This window comes from Phalangium opilio, unplaced genomic scaffold (assembly GCF_054372755.1).
Source record: "Phalangium opilio isolate 3A_F unplaced genomic scaffold, DU_Popi_V2 ptg000209l_1, whole genome shotgun sequence".
Lineage (NCBI taxonomy): Eukaryota > Metazoa > Arthropoda > Arachnida > Opiliones > Phalangiidae > Phalangium > Phalangium opilio.
In genome coordinates, this window is record NW_028324217.1 from 18,538,483 (window position 1) to 18,557,821 (window position 19,339).

A 19,339-nucleotide genomic window follows, 5' to 3' on the forward strand; every position below is an offset into this window, starting at 1 on the left:
GTATAACTTTATTTTAAACGATTTAACTATTATTAATGTTAATTATTGAAGATTAAAATAATTAAAAATAATTATATTTATTTAAATATTAAAGATAAACCTCTCGTACAAAGAGAGATTATCACTGCCTCCTGTATCAACCAAGGCCCGTGCATGCGATATATTTCCTTCATTGCCTCCTATATCTACCAAGGCCCGTGCATGCGATATATTTCCTTCATTGCCTCCTGTATCTATCAAGGCCCGTGCATTGTGATATATTTCATTCATTGCCTCCTATATATATAAAGGATGAGGGCAAAAGTGTTTTCATTGGATAATTTTGTTTATATAATCTTCTCGACACGGAGAGGTAATATTTTGGTTTTCCCAACTTGTCGTATTATTGTTACAGTTTTTGTAACAACATTTCTTATAGGAAACCATTATTAGGCCTATAAATTGTTAAGAATTGCAAATTAACGGTAGACAAAGCTACAGTAACCACACTGAATGCTGATCTCTAGTCTAGTGTGTAGTGTGAGCCTCTAACCGTATTTTCGGGTTTACCCTTTTTGAATTTCCTTCACAAAGGATCACGTGACGTATTACTTTTCGGCCGTTCGCCAGGGTAGGTGCGCGTGAGAGCCATGGTGCCCGGCCGCTATAGTTTGCCTTCCTCCTTCCATCTTTGACTCTCCTTTCGATTTGTGATCCCTGATTTAACTCCATGGATGAGAGTTTAGTTTTTTCCCACTTTCCTAACCCTGTTAGAAATCTCGAGCACCGCTCTTTCAAGTCTTTCTTATCACGTGAGCGGGGTGTGACTTTTCAGTCCATGAACGCTGGATCTCTAAAAGGACCGGAAAACGGTGTAGATTCCCCTCTATAGCAAGTTTGCTTTATCTAAAAAAAGGAACGGCCACGCTCGTTAAATTTTTCTTCAATAGGTTTATGAAGAATCACAAAAGACCGAATGGGCTTGACTGTTCCCAAATTCACAGCCCCATCCCTTCCCCTGATGCGATGCTAGAGAGGGCTCGGTTTGTACAGTGGCAGGGGGTGTTTTCCGGTCCCTTTAGAGACCCAGCGTTCATTTTCAGCCAATGGCTGTTTCACTCCCAATAGGGCACATTTTGGCGTACAAGTCGCAACTAAACCGAAGGTCTGAGAAACGTTATCGTGAGGTGGCGAATGACTCGCCCTTCTTCAGTTATTGCTACACAAGAGAGGGGAGTAGCAAATCCCGCTTTTGGTTACTTCCTAGGCTAATTTAATGGACTTCTGCACATGGCCATAACTGAAAAGCTGTGACATCCGTGCTAATTGTTCTCGGTGGTTTTACTTCAACAAGGCATTTTTCAACAAAAAATCTAATTTTAGCACCCTCTGGAAAGGATGGAAGAAAAACCTTGAGCCATCGGATCTGCACGACTTGAATCAGTCGGCACAAGCGATGAATGTGTCACGCATTTTTGAAAAACACTGGCAACCCAAAGCTAAGACCAAAAGTGACGGCGTTGAAATTGAAATGAAAAATTTTTCGGAAAATCGAAACAGAACCAATATTCCAAGCAAGTCGATCACTTGGCCCTTGTTGAAGACAGTATGGTTTTGCTTGATTTCTGGAGTGATCTTACAATTTCTGTCCGACTTAGTGTCTTTCGTTCCTCCCCTCTTGATAGGGTAAATACATCTATTTTCATGGTTTTATAAGAAACGTCATAAAGTCAGTAAGTGTAGAACCTTTTGTAGAGGTTGCACGGGCACATAAATTTCACAATCTGGGTGCACTCTGAACACTCTTTTCTCGAAGCAACTTAGGCACTTTAAAGCCCCCTGCATCTTCGTTGTAAAAAAAGGTTGAAAACTGAAAAACCACACACCACAAGTACTTACTGGAACAATTTCTACCCCTCTAAATTACACGTTTGTAGCTAATACAGTTCACAAAATATCTCAAGTCCAAATTGATTTAGATTGGTCACTGACACACCGACCGATCTTCAAAATTCAGAGGTACTTCTAGCGGAGATAGAAAGATTTTGGGATAAGGTACTATCAGAAATAAATAGGGGAAAGTGTCGGACTGCCATATTTTCCTGCCTTTGCCGTAGCTTGACATGCATTTTGAGACGCCCAAGCGCGCGAGAGGTGTTTAAAATTGTATGAGCCAATCAGATTTGTAGTTGATGATGTCATTCATCCCGAAAATAACGCTCGTACGCCACCAAACGGGAGAATTTGGCATAGGAGTATCTCAAGGAAGAGTCACAACCTCCGCACTCTGTTCCATTTTCTTTAGTGTTATTTTCGCGTTTGAACGAGGTTAAAGTTTGTTTTAAAAGTTAGCACGCCGAAATTAAATTAAAAATGCCGCAGATGTTCTTGAAATCAAACATTTAATTAAAAAAACTCATCGTTAAAATCTTTTATAATTTCGTTTAAACTTAGGCCCTGGGTTGTCATTATAAGCTAAAACGTTTTAATATTAGCTAAATAAATTAATACAATCATGTACATCATCAAATTAAATTGTGGCGATAAACTGCAGTGGCCACGGTTAGCCTCAGTCAAAAGCAGTAAATGTAAAGTAAAACCGCACTATTTCTTCACGTGCAATATCACAAATTATCTTAGGTACGTGGTGAATAGGCGAGGGGCTATGAAAAAGATCTCGCGAGAATGCATTCACCCCTCCAAATTCATGTCACAGACGAAGGAGAGAGTCCGACACTTTCCCCTATTTATCGTTGGTACTAGGGACCGTCTATAAACTACGTCACACTCTTATAGGGGGAGGGGGTTTGTAAGTTTGTGACGGTCCGTGACGAGGGGGGAGGGAGGGGTCCTACGATGCGTCACATTTAAAATTAATTTTATTACGAAGTCAGTAAGAGGTCGATTGACCCTTTTGTTATAGAAGAAAAAACACAACGTTTCAAAGTCCACCGTGAGAACGACCTCTACAATAATTTAACAAAATTTTTTGTTCCATCATCGCTTAAATAGTAGAAACTGTAAGCAATCATCACCTACTTGCTCGTACGTGTAGCCAATTTTAAAAGCGCATTTAAAATAAAGAGACCTGTTCACTGCAGAACTTGCTACACGTACGCATAAGGACTACTAAATGTAGTGTCAGCTTATCTCTCAAATGTCATTGTTTATTCACCACTAGCATTAGCAAGGATGAATAGGATCCTCCATCCGATTTAAATGGTTTCGTTTCCTTCGCACATTTTTAAAATCTGAATCCCTAGCTCGATTAGTGACAATGTCGAAAACTATTAAGTGTGCCCTTTAACTAAGCTTTATGGAAATATTTTGGAAGGTTATCAAAAAGCACACCTAGACAATAATGATCTAAAGCTCAATCAGAGGCAAACGATATTTGTAAAAGTTTAAAACGGAAATGAACTTTGACTTTGAAGTCGAGCAAAAAATTTCTGAGTGGAAAAGAAGAAAGAATCTCTTTTTAAATTTATCAAATTAAATTGGTAAATTAAAACAAATCATAGTAGATATATATAAATCTCGAGAAAACTTTGTGTAAAACTTCTCTGTAAATGCGATCTCAGAACGTTTTACGGTGTAGCAGTTCTTAAGCCACTGTGTTACAAAAATTTCTAAGATCAAATGTACAGCCAAGTTTTTTACAGTTTTGTATAGTTTGATTCTATTTATCTTGGCTATCGCACAGAAAAAAAGAACTAATAATAATGATAACCATGAACGTATGTACGTACTTACCTGTGGTATAGCCAAGTGACGATATGGTTTACGTTAGGGATGTCAAAAACCACTATGTTTAACCAAAAACCGGGTTTTTCAACTTCAGAGAACCGGTTTTTTCCGTTTTTTTAATTCTTCATTTTTAATTGGTTTTATGAAATGAAAACCGAATCAGGTTTTTATTTTGCGCCATCTAGCGATGAGCGCAAAATATTGGGGAGCATAAACGGAAAGTTTAACTCCTCCTTCGTTTCGTCTTCGTCACACCGCTTATTGGACGGCGTCGAAAACCCCGCCTTAATTTTCACCCTCAGCTGTCAGTCAACTCTAGCTTTAGAATATGTGTACAGTACGCAAACAGAAGGGAAATCGCAGGGCTACTCGTAGCCCAGTTTGTAAAACGCTCGACTGTTTTTTCCTCGTGGATTGTTTTAAAACGGCGGCTAGCGCGTTCTAGTCTACCTTGAAATTTTGGTTAAAAATTTATATTTATTTTAAGCTATTTAATTCATTTACAAAATATTATTTTAAATTATATAATTTATTTATTTTAAATAATATGAAAAAATAATATTTTAAATAGTAATTTTAAATATAATTTAAATATATATTTTGGAAAATGCCAGGTGTTGATTTCGCTAAAATATACAAGATGTCGCCAGTGTTTCCACTTTGCAATTATTGACTGTGGAGCTACTCTTCTTAATGCGATTTCTACATTAATTAATCCAGCGAGATAACCTAATTTTTAATTTTATTTCATATTTATAGCTTTATTATAATAGGAGATAGGACTCATAATCTGTGCTTAATTTATACGAGATGTGGCGCTAAATTGTAATGGTCCTCTTGGGATCCTTGTTTTATTCACAAATTTAAAGTTTTCGTTTTTCGTCACTTGTACTTATCAATATCAAAGTGCAATCTTAAAGTAACTTCACTCCAAGAAAATTACTCCATCCATGGAGTAATTACCATTGGCATATTCTAGAATGCCATTGGATAACGGCGTTAATTATCGCCTGTCGGTACTAGCTAATCGGTACCAATATTCGATCTTGGAATCTACGTTGGAGTATAGTATTTTTCAACATTTATCATAAACAGCCGGATAAAAACCGTTTTTTTTTTGGTCCAGCATTTTGGATCGGTTAAGCCATTTAATTTAATCGATTAACCGAAAACCGGTTCTTTTTCGGGAACTTGACATCCCTAGTTTATGTAAACTAACTATATAAATCTTCAGAAAAATTTGTGTAAAACTTCTCTGTAAATGCGATCTCAGAACGTTTTACGGTGTAGCAGTTCTTAAGCGCAAGCGAAGCTTGGCATATTTTTGAACAAACTGACAGGAAAAAATTTGGAATTGCAAAAATATTTATGCTAGGATTGGAATGGATCGATTGAGATAAAATTAGTCTTGCCTGACCAACTAGAGCATGGGGAGTTCAGAATTTTAACCAACACAAACTCAAGTTAAATATTAGGGACAATATTTGGAAAAGGAGGAAACGTATTAGCAAGAAGCGATATCCAATTTACTAGTGAACTAGGTATCGCTTCTTGGGATTAGTAAATAGGTCTATACACGAATGCGAGATGATATGTTTCTTTTCCGTTCGCAATTGGATCATTATTATACATAATAAAATAATACACAAAATATTTTAGTAAAATTATTACTAAAGTAATTAATTTTAGAAGTAACAAAATTTCTTTTAAAAATCAACATTATTAACACATCAGTTCACATATGGACTTGTCGTTTACAAATGTAACGCAGTGTGCCTTAATGTTTAATTAATCGTTAAGGACTTTACCTTTAGTGCCATTATTGATCACTCTTCAAGCGATGATCCTTTATGGAAGGGTATTTTCTACGCTTGTCTTTACGGTTTCGCCGGTGTTACGCAATCTCTGTTGCAAGAAGGTAGCGCCATTTTCCACACCAAACTAGGACTGCGACTCAAATCTGCCGCTATGCACGTTCTTTACAAAAAGGTAAGCTAGTGTTTTCTCTCGGATGATAGTTCATTTATAACATTCGTCGATGCAGACATTTCGACTATCGAGCAGCGATCGGCGTGATCTGACAACTGGGGAAATACTTAACACGATGTACGTTGACACGAATCGATTTCAAATTCTATCGCCGCAACTGAGTCTCTTGTGGTCGGTTCCGGTACAATTAGTTCTGTGCTTCGCCTTCATGTATCAAGAACTGGGTTATTCAGCCTTTGCAGGAATAGTACCCATAATCGCTTTGGTTCCACTGTCTTATCTTAGCACCAAGAAATACAAAGATTTGCAAGTAAATATTGTCCAATTTAACACTAGGGAACACTAGTGGAATTTTATAAAGGCGCATTTTCAGAGAGCAATATCGGAAAATAACCGCTTCAGTTAGGCCTATAGTTAGACCATCTTTATTTACTATATAACACTGCGAGGGGTTTGTCAATTGAATAATTAGGTGTACAATACCGCAGAAATCGATTACCTGATCTAAAATTCTGAGAAAATCATTAGTAATCAAAATATTTTTTGTGGGTAATCAGAAATCTCAGATAATCACTAGAAATCTTTAGAAAGTCGGAAATAATCACATGATTTACTAGTAATCTTTTGTAATCACCTCGGTAATCACAAATTTCCTGAAATAATCACACATAATCAATGGAGGAATTCGAAAATCCAAAATTAAAATCGTAATCAGTTGAAATAGAAATAATCACTGCACTCATCGTATAATTCACGAAGAATACAGTGGTAATCGCGGCATTCCCCAAAAAATCACTCATTGGAATTCAAATTTTGCTTATCTGTTAGGGTTTAATTTTATACACAGCTAAGCCGATTTATTGAAAATCCCATATAGTCGATATATTTCGTTTATGTTCCGGTTCTTGAGGTAGACGGGGGATGAGAAAAGCGGATACTGTGACTAAAATGAGGGAATCACTTTTAGGCAAAAAGGACAGTATTTGTAAAGGATAGGTCGGTGTTATTTAAATAAAAATTGTTGTTAAAACCTTTTCTTACCCTACAATATTATAAAAAGTTGTAATAGCTTTTTAGATAAGAGTGTGAAAAACTAACTAGCTTCTTCTATTGTTATCAGTGTGCGTTTTCGTGTTTTGTGTGTGGAGTTTCGATACACTGAAAGACGACTTTAAATAGGTGTGGTAAAAACTTAACGTATCCAACTGTTGGGCCATCTCGACTATTACATTAGTGAGTTAGATAACATGAGTACCGAGGGTTAGCACATACCCACCCGACCCACAACCACATCTAGCTAATTCGAAAACATTGATTTGGGGGACTTGTTTTAATGGTGTTTTCTTGAATTTCTCATTTATTAGATTGAACTGATGAAGCAGAAGGATAACAGGATGAAAATGATGAGCGAAATCTTGAACGGAATCCGCGTTTTGAAGTTGTACGCCTGGGAAAGTTCATTCCAAAGAATCATTCTTGAAATAAGAGAAAAAGAAATTATAATCTTGAAGAAACAATCATTCTTCCAAGGAATAAACGTTTTAATCGATTCTATAATACCGCTTTTGGTATGAAAATAATTGTTTAGTCAGAAAAGTATTAAAAGGAATCAATATGGTTATTTTTCTCAATGCTTAGATTAGTTTACCGTGTTTCACCATGTACGTATTAATTGATGACGACAACGTTCTTACATCGAGGAAAGCCTTCGTGACATGGACGTTGGTACAATTATTAGCGATGTCAATGTTTGAATTTCCGGACTTAATGAACACGTTAGTTTTGGTAAGTTTAATGGCAAACAAATTGAAGGGGCGACCAAAAGATAAGCGGTAATCTAGGCCTACATATGGTTTAAAAAGTTTTAAATATTTGAAAATGTATAAAATTCAACATTATAATTCAGATTTAACAAGTTGGGAAAACCAAATTTTACCCGCGGTTATCGGGTCGAATTTTCATTTACCCGTCGGGCCCTCGAGTCCTGCAATATTCCCAAAATTAACTTTCGAGTCCAATTAGGACCCTTGTTTTCGCGTCGGGTCCAATTCGGGTCTTAGTTTTTCCTTACAGTCCAATTGAAAGCTAGATTTCAAAGCTGAGCCATTATCCCATTAAACAATATTAATTAATAACTTGAACTTGCTAATTAAACTATTTAATTGTGAAAGGCAGAAGTATTGAATTAAATTACTTTTTCTTTTTGGCTTAACTATAGCAAAGCAAATACATTCGTCACTCATAGCGCGTTTCGTTGCTTTTTTACTCATGTTTTAACTAATTTATAACGTTTTCACTTAGCGTAGTTGCCACAAATAATGATACCAAGGCTTACCAGATAAATTCTTCATTGCACCAATTTCGGCCAATCTATTGTGCATTCTTTTTTTGGCCTTTGCAATTTTTGTGTCCCGTATCATAAAGATGTGGATGGTTCCCAACCTCTAAATAAAAACTTTCAGCATTGAACTTCGGCATTCTCAAGGATTTGTACTAGTAACTGAATCGATTTGGAACTAAATAAATAAAAACATTGCGGACAGAACACGTGTGGTTGAAAATTACGTCACGAGTCGAGCCTATTGCTGATTGGCTCGACCAGAGCGTTAACGTAGAACGTAGAGATGGGCCGATACCAGTTTAACCCGATACCGGTATATCGGTTTAGCCAAATATCGGTGCCGATACCGATATATCGGTTTAGCCAAATATCGGTATCGGAACCGATACCGTTATTGGTATCGATATCGGACCATCTCTAATAGAACGCAGCCTAAAAAATAGAAAGCTAATTTCGCCACACTCAACGTAATTTTGCTCCAGTGTAACAATGTTTTTTTTCGGTTGTCGCTTGACGTCGGGAAAAAACGTCTGATTTACGCCAAGTGAAAACGATGCTTAAGTTATTCGATGTGATGGACCAACAAAAACCCCATGCATTTTCTACGGGAAATTTAGCGAAAAACTGATTTTTCTTTACCATTGCGGGAAATTTTGGCTTTTGGTCTAGGAGGGCCTTAAAAATTGCACATAATTCTAGAGTTATGTGCAATTTTGTAGCACTGTTATGGTTACTATTTTGACGATTATGCTTAATCCTTTAAAACCATCAAAGGTACCGCGTGTACACCGATTACTCTGAGTTACTAGTGCTGGGCATTGCTTCGTTAAACTCTCAAAAAGAAAAAATTACCTGTGCAACGGAATTTGTTTCCAAAAGAATCCTTAAAAGGAGGGTGGAGAGGAAAATGAAGTGATTTTTTATCGATTCTTCCACTAATTATAAGACGAGTATTTTGTTAACAGGAAGGCAGGGCGTTACGCGATTGGTCGGAGGTCCTTATTTCAAATTATCCATAAAATCTAAACCTAATTTAAATTTTAAAATAATTTGGAGATATTTCCTGGATGTTTTACTATGCAGAATGGTCTTATAATTTGTAGAAGAATCGATAAAATATAATTTGATTTTCCTCTTCTTCCTCCATTTAAGGAATGTCCTGTTGACTGCCCCTTTGTTGAAAGATTTTCAAAATTAAACTAATGCTTTAAATGATTCTTTACAGTCGTACGTCTCTGTAAGAAGAATCGCAAACTTGTTAAGTCTTGTGGAAACCGAGGATTATGTTGAGCAGATGGATAGCAACGCCCAATATGGTATGTCATAGAAGGATTAGGATAAGTGTTTCCTTATTATTTAAATACATACTAACGAAAGAGTGTTATTGGCTGAATCCATTCGGAGTGATAGAAAAAATCTGCTTAATTAAACGCGGAGCAGAGAGCCTTTAAAATGGGACGACTAAAGCCTGGTTCACACCAGACGAATTAAGGATCGAACGGAGGAGCGAACTGAAGGCTCGAATAAGTAAGCGAATAGATCCAAGCGAATGAAGAAGCGAAGAGCTGTCACACTAGGCGAATTGAGGGGCGAACTCTTAAAAATGATAGCTGTAGGGGGTGCTATATTGGCGGGAAAATCAGAAAGCTTGGCTGGTTTGTCTTTTTTTCATCATTTCCAATGGATGATAGAATGATAGAAATAAGCTATTTGCATTGCATTGGGGTAGGATTTTTGTAGCCAGAAGATGAACTTAATCCACCGGCCAAGAAAAAAATCATAAGGACTGTAAGGGATTTGATTAAGCGTCGTAACCAATTCAGTATCTATATCCTATTGCGGAAATTACGAATGAATGATAGAGCCAATTATATAGACTCCGACAACATTTAAGAGTTTATTGCAAATGGTGGGTCTTTATATTCAGAAGAAGTAACGACACAATTTTGAGAGAAAGCATCCCGCCTTGTGAACGTCTTGGTCTTGTTTTAAGATAAGACCAAATATATTTGGATGAAAAGAAAGAAAAAAATCTTCTTTGGTCGCTAGAAAATAGATTTTTAGGCGATAATAGATAAGAGCTGAGCAGCGAATGAAAGGCCTCCTACCCACACACATTTTATACGGGCAAAGCTGACCTATTCGCTCGTAAAAAATAGTTTGGAAACTATTCCGGGCGAACGGGGCGAGTGAATGGCCAAAACTATGTCAGACTAGACGAACGGACGAGCGAACTGTTCATGACGGGCTATTCGCTCCTCAATTCGCCAGGTGTGAACCAGGCTTAAAGCGTGAACTCTTGTTGGGTTCTCCGCGGGGTTTATAAACTGATTAGATTAGCGGAGTTGTGTAAATGAGAATTCGAGTTTTTTACTTAAAACATAACATTTATTATTTCTTTACCGTCATGATTAAAACACATAGTTATACATCGTCATTTCTTTACGCGAACGTTCTGCCCCGTGGCTAGTGACCGACTCCCCCTTATTACCGGCAGGGCCTCGCTATTTATAGTGGCAAGTTAAGGTGGTGCCCTCTATCACTACAAACTGAGTCAACTAATTAATTTCATGATTACAACAACTCTCTTCTTAGTCTAGAATGCGGTGCACCCCCATAAAGCCAAGCGTCTCAACGTCTAAATTTAAGAAAATAGTATAAGGGCGTTTAGGCTCCGCGAGACCTCTCGTGAAACTCGCTGTGTTTTAAATTTTTAAATATTGGCACCACACCTTAAAGGGAGGGTGATGTGTAAAATCAAGCTTTTTTATCGATTCCTCAATTAATTTTAAGACTATTCTGCATAGTGAAACATCCAGGAAATATCTCCGTGCATAAGAAATTTATTAACAGGAAAGCAGGGCGTTACGCGATTGGTCGGAGGTCCTTTTTTCAAATTATCCGTAAAATCTGAACCTAATTTGAATTTTAAAAACGTTCAAAGAAATTTCCTGGATGCTTCACTAAGCATAATGGTCTTATAATTAGTAAAATAATCGATAAAAAATCATTTGGTTTTCTTCTTCACTCTCCCTTTATATATATGCATCAGTGTCCGTCCGTGTCATTTACAAAATAAATTTGTCCGCCACTAGAGCTAATTTTATTCCCTTGATGTGAAAAAGGAAAATCTCATGATTTAGCATTAGATGTTTTAATTCGCAAAGGCAATACGTGAACTTCCGCTATGAAAGTCCAATATTTTTATCTAACTGCATGAGAGACATAATAATGCACCATTCCCTAGCCGCTCCCCCTTCGCATCTGCATTAACTATGCTGTTTTCCTGATACCGGGGTCTCACCCACACCTACCTCTGGTATTTTTCCCTTGACGTCAATCTATGCATAAACACTCTTTCCCCAAATAACAACGCTCTTTTTAGCCACATCGTACATCGTAGCTATACGATGAGGCTTTTAGTTTGTCCCGCGAGCCTGTGGTGGGTGTGGTAGTGGTCGTAGTTTTTCGCGATTTGGAATGTAGTCAAAGTTACCCAAAAAAATGGTTATGTCAGAGCTAACCGAAGAAATGGTTATTTTATGCCTTTGGCAGTATACAATTTTTCGTTCGTCATTGTATGTGAGAGAATTGTGGTGAGGTAATATTTTTCGTTCGTGTATTTTAAAAGGATGGGGATTAAAATTGTAAGTTTAAGCACTGCATTTAATTGTACAAGTAAGGTTAAGCTTTGTGAATTGTGGTTTACGTTTGCTCGATATATTTAAAGTTAATTTTAATTGGAGGTTTAATACTCCCTTTAAAATTCCTGTCACCATTCAACAATAAGGGTTTCACGCTTTTTATCTCTCTCCCCTATTTCAAATTTCAAAGAAATCGAGGGGAATTTTTAATACCAAAAGGAACTATATTGTCAGAGTAGGAAATGACACAGAGGGTATTTGGTAAAAACAAGACTTAGGTTTATTTATTCACTTGAAATTATACAGATAAATTATTTAACTGATTGCCAGAGAACGCGAGTTTAGGCAGCCGCAAGCGGAGATGTATTCGTCGGGGAGACTCTTAACCTAGCCAGGGCAAGCTTTATCAGCTAGTTACGTCCTGGTTTCGGTTACCTAGCCACAGTGTCCTAAAACCAGCGTTTTGACGACAAAATTAATTTTACCTGAAATACTAAACATATATATATTCCTGTATATATTCCAACGTAGAATCTGAAAATATACATTTAATGTCGGTATCTGCATCAGGGGGCCGATCATAAGCCTTAAGGAAATTTGAATAAATTCTTTTTCCTAAGCATGTGATTATCCGTGTTATTGGCTATTTTAAATTTTGATAAGTGTCATGGTCACAGTTTTGACAGAATCGAAGATTAAAAACAGATTTTAAGGGAAAATATGCGATTTTGAAGACCGTTTCTCCCAAAATGGTGCAACTGGTTGCAAAATGTTTTAACCGTATTCGCTTAAGAATTATTTGGAGAATAACTTGCAATTTACCAAACACCGCTATCGCTTTCGATTCGAAAGATAAACACAATTTTACCAATTAAAGAAAAATGCTTTAATTGCTCTATTAGTTGCTCGGTTTTGATCACCTTGTTTTATTCCTACCCTATACTTCAGGGGGAAAAATACTACTTTTCACCCTAACAATGAGTGACCCTTAGTGTCGTCTGTTAATAGAGGCAAATATTTTGGCATCAAATAGCAAAAACTATATTTATTTGCACAAAAAGATATTGCACATCAAATTGATCATGTAGGCTTTATACGTCTGTAAGTACATCGTTTCATTCGTTTTCATTCTCCAACTCGGTATCATTGTATAACTCTTCCGACTCTGAGTACGCGTTATTTTCAGTGATTTCATCATCAATAATGTTGCGTTCTGGTAGCTCTTCGAGAAGTTCGAGCAAAGAAATAACATCTCGCGGTAGTGGTTTGTTCCTTAGGTTTTTCTTTCTTTGGACAAGAGAGTAGTTTGAAATTATTGGGTCAGAAGAATCAAGCGATCTATTGAATATGCCTTGCAAGTTGTCCTTACGACTTGTTTTCCTTGCGTGAAATTCTCTATATTGTCGGTACAGTTTATTCCTTGATTCTGCTGCTTGCTCACTAAGCATACCCAGTGGTAGAGTTGCGGTGTTTACTATATCTTTACCATGGACAAGTACTTTGTGAAGGCTAACGGGCATATAATGCCAACCATACGTTTCGACATACTTTAGAAGTAACTCTGTGCAGTATTGACCAAACCTTTCTCCATTTATTGGTAACCCGCATGAAATTGTGACTAGAATGACATGAAGCTGTTCTACTAACCAAAGTTCTATTCCCAGAATATGAGCAAACGATCTTTGATTATGTTTGTCAAAAGCTCTCCGAGCCGTATTCCCGTCATTTGACGAGCCACTCCCACCAGGTTTGGGAAAGTCTACTCTTAGTGCCAGTTCGCGTTTTAGTTTTTCCTGTATTTCCAATTTTCGTTTTTGAAAGATGCCTTTTTTCATGGGTCCGTCCACACGCCAACATTTTAAACCCTCACAGTTGCGATAACCAAGGTGAAGACAAATCTCAAGACATCTTATCCAGGCGTGTAAAGGACTTATTCCATACTTCAAGGTCTCTGGTTTGGGAATAAACTTGTTGACAAGTATCTTATTGAACTGAGAAGGAGTAGCCCCGCAAATGGGGCACGACTGTTGAGAACTAGTTCCTGTAACTATGCTTAAGACTTTGCCATCGATTACTGTAAAAGATAAGTCATAGCCAACGGTCACCCTCTTATTCTGATTTGTGTATAGTTCTGCTGGTAGTAGGTTTTTGATTTCCTGGTCCACACTTTCTTTTTCGTGTCTTATGACATCGGCTGTTTCCTTGCAAAACTTAAGTCGCAATGGTCGGCAATAACGAATTGATTGTGGAGTTTGGTTATTCCACAAAACATAGCCTTTGTCCGATTTCAGCTGAAGTGGGATTACTGTTGTTGCCAATAAGCTTTCATCGGCATCTCTCTCAGCAGCTGTTCCAGTAAACTTTTGTTTGTACTGCGACTGTCCAGTACTTCCATCAAATCCCCATGAAAGATACAATGTTAACCGCGATTCTTCACTCTTTAAGAGGCTAAAATACTGATTTAAAACTTCAGATTGTAATTCGAAGATACGAGACATTGTGTGGTTCAGTAGATTTTGAAGTGGTATTACCGCAGATATATCAGAACCCTCTACTGGTTCGTCGGGTCTAGACTGTTGTTTTACCTTAAGAACCTCGTGATAAGGTGGGTATAGATCAATTCCACGGACCTTTGCACCTTCCCTTAAGTGCTTATAGGTTTGAACCGTAAGACCTTCATCTATAATCAGAGCAAGAGCCTCCTGTGGGGAATATCTTTGGAAATTCGACTTGGACGCTTCTTCTATAGTTTTAATAATAGTTTTGGGCCGTGACGGGCTTCTAAGAGCGTAATCAAGTAAGTTGGACAACTCTTTGTCTCCATTGCGAGCAGCTGTCAATTGTGCGGCTTTAAACACCTTCCTTAACGAATGCTGTGACATGGTATTGGCTAAATCAGATGCTTGCCGTTATTGTGACCGAAGACATACATCTGTCCATGCTTTTGATGGACGCCCTACATCTAATGTACTTGAACTTTCAGACGCACTCCGTTCTTCCGTAATTGCAACGGTTCCTCGTCTTAAAATCTTTTTGATTGTGAAAGAGTTATTTATCCATTTCATGTTTCTTTCCAGGAATCTCTTCTTAACACGTCTACTATTGCTGTATTTTGTTTTAAAAGTGCTTTTCAAATTCCTGACACTTTGAATTATGGACTTCTTTTCACCTTCATTAAGATCTTCTCTTAAGGTAGCATTTAAGATCTCCAAACAATCGCTTATTTCTTTTTGTTGCTCTTGTTTCTTCAGAAAAACGTCAACCAGATCTCGATTAGTTACAACATAAGATTCATTTAAAGGTACATGAGGTTTCTCTCTAGTTTCCTCTATTTCACCATAATCACAAACCCTATATTCTTGGTGGGTCTCAGTCAAAGCTGCCTTCTTACAAGGATTATCATCCGCCATAATACTATAAAATCACGCTAAATCTTCACAACTTTTGCCTTTTTTATATCAATTTCTATTAATATTTCAAGGGTAATTACAGCCTGTCAAACTATTGCAACAGAGGAATAATTACAAGCAGAGGAAAAATATTGGACTAAAATATAACAAGAAATTACTTATATTCCTCTATTAACAGACGACACTAAGGGTCACTCATTGTTAGGGTGAAAAGTAGTATTTTTCCCCCTGAAGTATAGGGTAGGAATAAAACAAGGTGATCAAAACCGAGCAACTAATAGAGCAATTAAAGCATTTTTCTTTAATTGGTAAAATTGTGTTTATCTTTCGAATCGAAAGCGATAGCGGTGTTTGGTAAATTGCAAGTTATTCTCCAAATAATTCTTAAGCGAATACGGTTAAAACATTTTGCAACCAGTTGCACCATTTTGGGAGAAACGGTCTTCAAAATCGCATATTTTCCCTTAAAATCTGTTTTTAATCTTCGATTCTGTCAAAACTGTGACCATGACACTTATCAAAATTTAAAATAGCCAATAACACGGATAATCACATGCTTAGGAAAAAGAATTTATTCAAATTTCCTTAAGGCTTATGATCGGCCCCCTGGTGGCAGATACCGACATTAAATGTATATTTTCAGATTCTACGTTGGAATATATACAGGAATATATATATATGTTTAGTATTTCAGGTAAAATTAATTTTGTCGTCAAAACGCTGGTTTTAGAACACTGTGCTAGCGGGCTAAGCTTTTACAGCTCTACTATCCCGGGTCGGATGAGGCTCCGAGGCGAAAGACTATTTCTCTCGGCCTTTCCTCGCCTTTTATACACCGCGACTAGGGGCTGGTTTCTTGGGTCGGGTTTTCCATCCTGTGTTTGGCCGTGAGATGGCGTTGGTGTGCTTTGGCGCCTTTGGTGCGATATTTGACTGATGGTTCTTACTTGGGCGCGGTGCGATATTTGGCGCGATATTTGAATGTTGGTTCTTACTTGGGCGCGACAGCTCCCCCTCGGAACAAGAGCCGACTCGGCGATCGGCGGCCGGTGCGTAGGCCTTGCCGGGTATAGCGTCGGGAACCCGCTCGTCGTCCGGAAGGCTAACGGCGTCGGAGTCGGAGATGTAGCTGGTGATACAGTCGGATTCTAGCGGGGCCTCGGCGAGAGTAGGGCTTGATGAGATCATCGGAGTTGAAATGGAGGCGTCTGTTGAAGTTCCCATCCGGCGTTGAAGGCGGCGTTGATTTCGGCGTCTCGTTTCTCCATCCGTTGAAGAACACGTGGGTGCAGAGGGGCAGTAGTTACTAGTTCGCGAACTTGGTTCCTAAAACGGGCATTGCGTCGCTGGGCCGAGGGTTTCATCACGGACGGTAAACGTAGAGCGATAAGATGGCGGACGGTAAATGAGAAACGGACGATACACGAGGGCGACGACGAGAGTGACTGGGATAAAAATGGCTGGTTGTTGTTCTGCGGCGAGAAAAACAGGGTTAGTTGTTAGGGGAAAACCGATCTGGACTGGTTCGCCTTCGGGTCGAACGACGGAGGGATGTTTTCATGGACATAGGGGGGAATCAGCCGGGGGAGGTGTAGCGACCGGAGTGGACCGAACGTCCGAGAGAGGGGTAGAGAGGGGGTCAGAGCGCTGGGGGGAGAGAAGGTACGGAGGGTCGTCTGGCGAATCGACGGGTTGTCTTTGTGTGCTTTGGCGCCTTTGGTTCGATATTAGGCGCGATATTTGACTGATGGTTCTTACTTGGGCGCGGTGCGATATTTGGCGCGATATTTGAATGTTGGTTCTTACTTGGGCGCGACAATATACCGACGTTATATTTGGAATGGTTTTAAGGTGGTGTTTATTTTTAGAAGTTAGTCTATTTCTCCATAAATCGAGAAGAGTTTTAAAAGAAGGTACTAGCTTGGGGCCCCAGAAATTACAATTATAACGTAAGTAAATTTATTGAAGTAAGGATAATTTTTTGTTAGGGCATCGAGGGGCTATTCACTGTGATTATCTGTATTTCTTTTAATGGGTATTTCGTTTTACCACTGTTAAAGGTTTCTCATCCTGGGGGTACTCACTCACGCTTTCCGTTCGTGTCACAATATAATTATAACTGAAGTAAAATATTTCAGTAATAATTTTAAAACAGTAGCGCATCGAGGGGCTATTCACTCAAATTTTCTGTACTCCTGTTAAGTATGGTACGATGTGGCTGCTATTACGAGCCATAGGCCGTCTTGTTCCTATCTCTTTTTTGGTTGTAAACACTCGACCTCAATTCACTCTCGACTAGGAACCCCATTAGTCCTTTCATATGCGCCTTTCACTTCACTGCATTTTTTAAAGTTTTGCAATAAGTTATGTACAGACTGTTAAAGAAGTCTTTGCGCGTTACGTTTTTCGCACATATTTTACTATATTTCAAAAACTATTAGAGCTAGCGCTCTGGAATAAAGTGCGTTATAAAAGTTTTGCATTCCTCTTTCATATTTTACCCGTTCCACAGTTGTCCTTTGCATACTTATACCGGAAACCGGAAATGTCAAAATTATCAACTTTGAAAATATTGGATTCTCGAGGATATAAATGCGATTTTCGGATTCCTTGGTGTCGATTCATATTTGAAAAGTTTTCACCAAATTCAATTCGGATGAATAGGTCACGAGTAATCAGCCTATATTCAAAATCTGGCAACTTCGATTTAAATGGCGATAATTCATAATCGAGAATCGAATCTTTGTCTTAATAATGCTTGTTAGATGTTATGGCACCTTATGCGTATATATATGATTGGTCTTGTGGCGCAATGCTTTGAAACAAATCAGACGTTCATAAAAGGGATGGTGAAATGGAAAATAAAGTAATTTTTTATTGATTTTTTTCCAAAAGACAGTGAAACATCCAAGAAATAACACCGAACGATTTTTAAACTACGATTAGTTTGAAATTTCATGGATAATTTTAAACATGGATCTCCGACCAATCGTGTAGCGCCCTGCCTTTTTATCAACAATTTTCTCTTGGCACGCTCCGTGTTGAATCAATTTATCGAGAGCTTTGATCAAATTTGCGCGATGTGACAATTGTGGCGCGAGACATGGAGCGTGCCACGAGAATTTTGTTAACAAAAAGGCACGGCGTTACGGGATTGGTCGGAGTTCCTTATTTAAAACTATTCTTAAAATCTTAGCCTAATTTGAATGGGAGGTATTTCCTGAATTTTTCATTATGCATACTGGTCTCATGATTAGTAGAAGAATCAATAAAAAATCACTTTAATTTCCACCTCCCCCTCTCTTTAAGAGAAAACCTGCGTCTTTTGAAGGAGAGAAGCGGTTTGAAAATATTGTTATTTGGGTCATGATATCATAATATTTAAAACTCACATTAATTACGTTTGGGTCTTCAGCCCGACTCATTGCAGCCCAATGAAAATCTCATTGGCATATGCGCTTCACGAGATCCCTTCAAATGGGCATATTCGACTATTCCATATAAGAAACAAATTCAGAGGAGATGGCTTCTATGCTAGGAACGTTCGCTACGCGATTGAGCTTCGCTAAACGGAGCCTGAGGTTGGGCTATAGCCTCCCGCGTTTACTACAAATGTGAGACCAGGGATAGATTTAATTTTTGAAGCGGGAATAGAGAATAGAGTAATCTAGGAGCGCGTCAAATTCCACGGAAAGGAAGGGTCTGAAAGAAGAGGCGTGTCAAAGCAACAAAGTTAAAAAGGAATAACGTATTTTTCGCCGTCCCAGTAAGCAAGGTCATAAAAACCTAGTTTAAATGAGCCAATCTGAAATTTCAAACTTTTTATTACGTGTAGGAAGGAGGGGCTCTATACTGGGCTATGAGTCGGACTGAATTAAACGCTAACCGTTCTCTATTCCTTCCTCTAAAATTAAATCTATCTCTGTTGAGGCTTAATAATAAAGCCGACCGCAACTAAAGCATGGGCAAAGGCATATTTCACAACTGAGGTTCAAATGGAAAAGCCTAAAAATTAAATGAAATAAATGAATGCCGGTAAGAATGATCACAACTGAAAATAATAGCCAACAGCTAAAACTAACCCGAACGGTAAACACTTGATGTTGGTCTCTCTGCGCTGCTGGTCTGCTACTCCTTTCGTTTATTTTCTATGGCAAAATTACACTCGTTAGAGGTATTGGGATATTAGGCCATTTTGTGTTTTAAGTCTTTTATTGTGTAGGAAAGAA

The 19,339-nt window shown here is 38.1% G+C and overlaps 1 protein-coding gene across 1 annotated transcript; it reads left to right on the top strand.

Moving 5' to 3' along the window:
• The first annotated feature begins 1,269 nt into the window (after nucleotides 1-1,269).
• On the top strand, nucleotides 1,270-10,413 carry LOC149621031 (multidrug resistance protein mrp-7-like). Its single transcript, XM_089854682.1, has 9 exons — nucleotides 1,270-1,289; nucleotides 1,363-1,665; nucleotides 5,541-5,715; nucleotides 5,771-6,025; nucleotides 7,080-7,283; nucleotides 7,354-7,500; nucleotides 9,282-9,372; nucleotides 10,216-10,327; nucleotides 10,392-10,413. Exons 1-9 carry the CDS (start codon nucleotides 1,270-1,272, stop codon nucleotides 10,411-10,413), a joined length of 1,329 nt encoding a protein of 442 aa, XP_089710808.1.
• Nucleotides 10,414-19,339: the final 8,926 nt, after the last annotated feature.

Bases quoted from the DNA above. Each gene is read 5' to 3' on its own strand.
- LOC149621031 (XM_089854682.1), top strand. From the start codon at position 1,270: ATGGCCATAACTGAAAAGCT. The intron at 1,666-5,540 runs GTAAATACATCT...CTTTACCTTTAG, and splicing joins GTTCCTCCCCTCTTGATAGG to TGCCATTATTGATCACTCTT. The intron at 6,026-7,079 runs GTAAATATTGTC...CTCATTTATTAG, and splicing joins AGAAATACAAAGATTTGCAA to ATTGAACTGATGAAGCAGAA.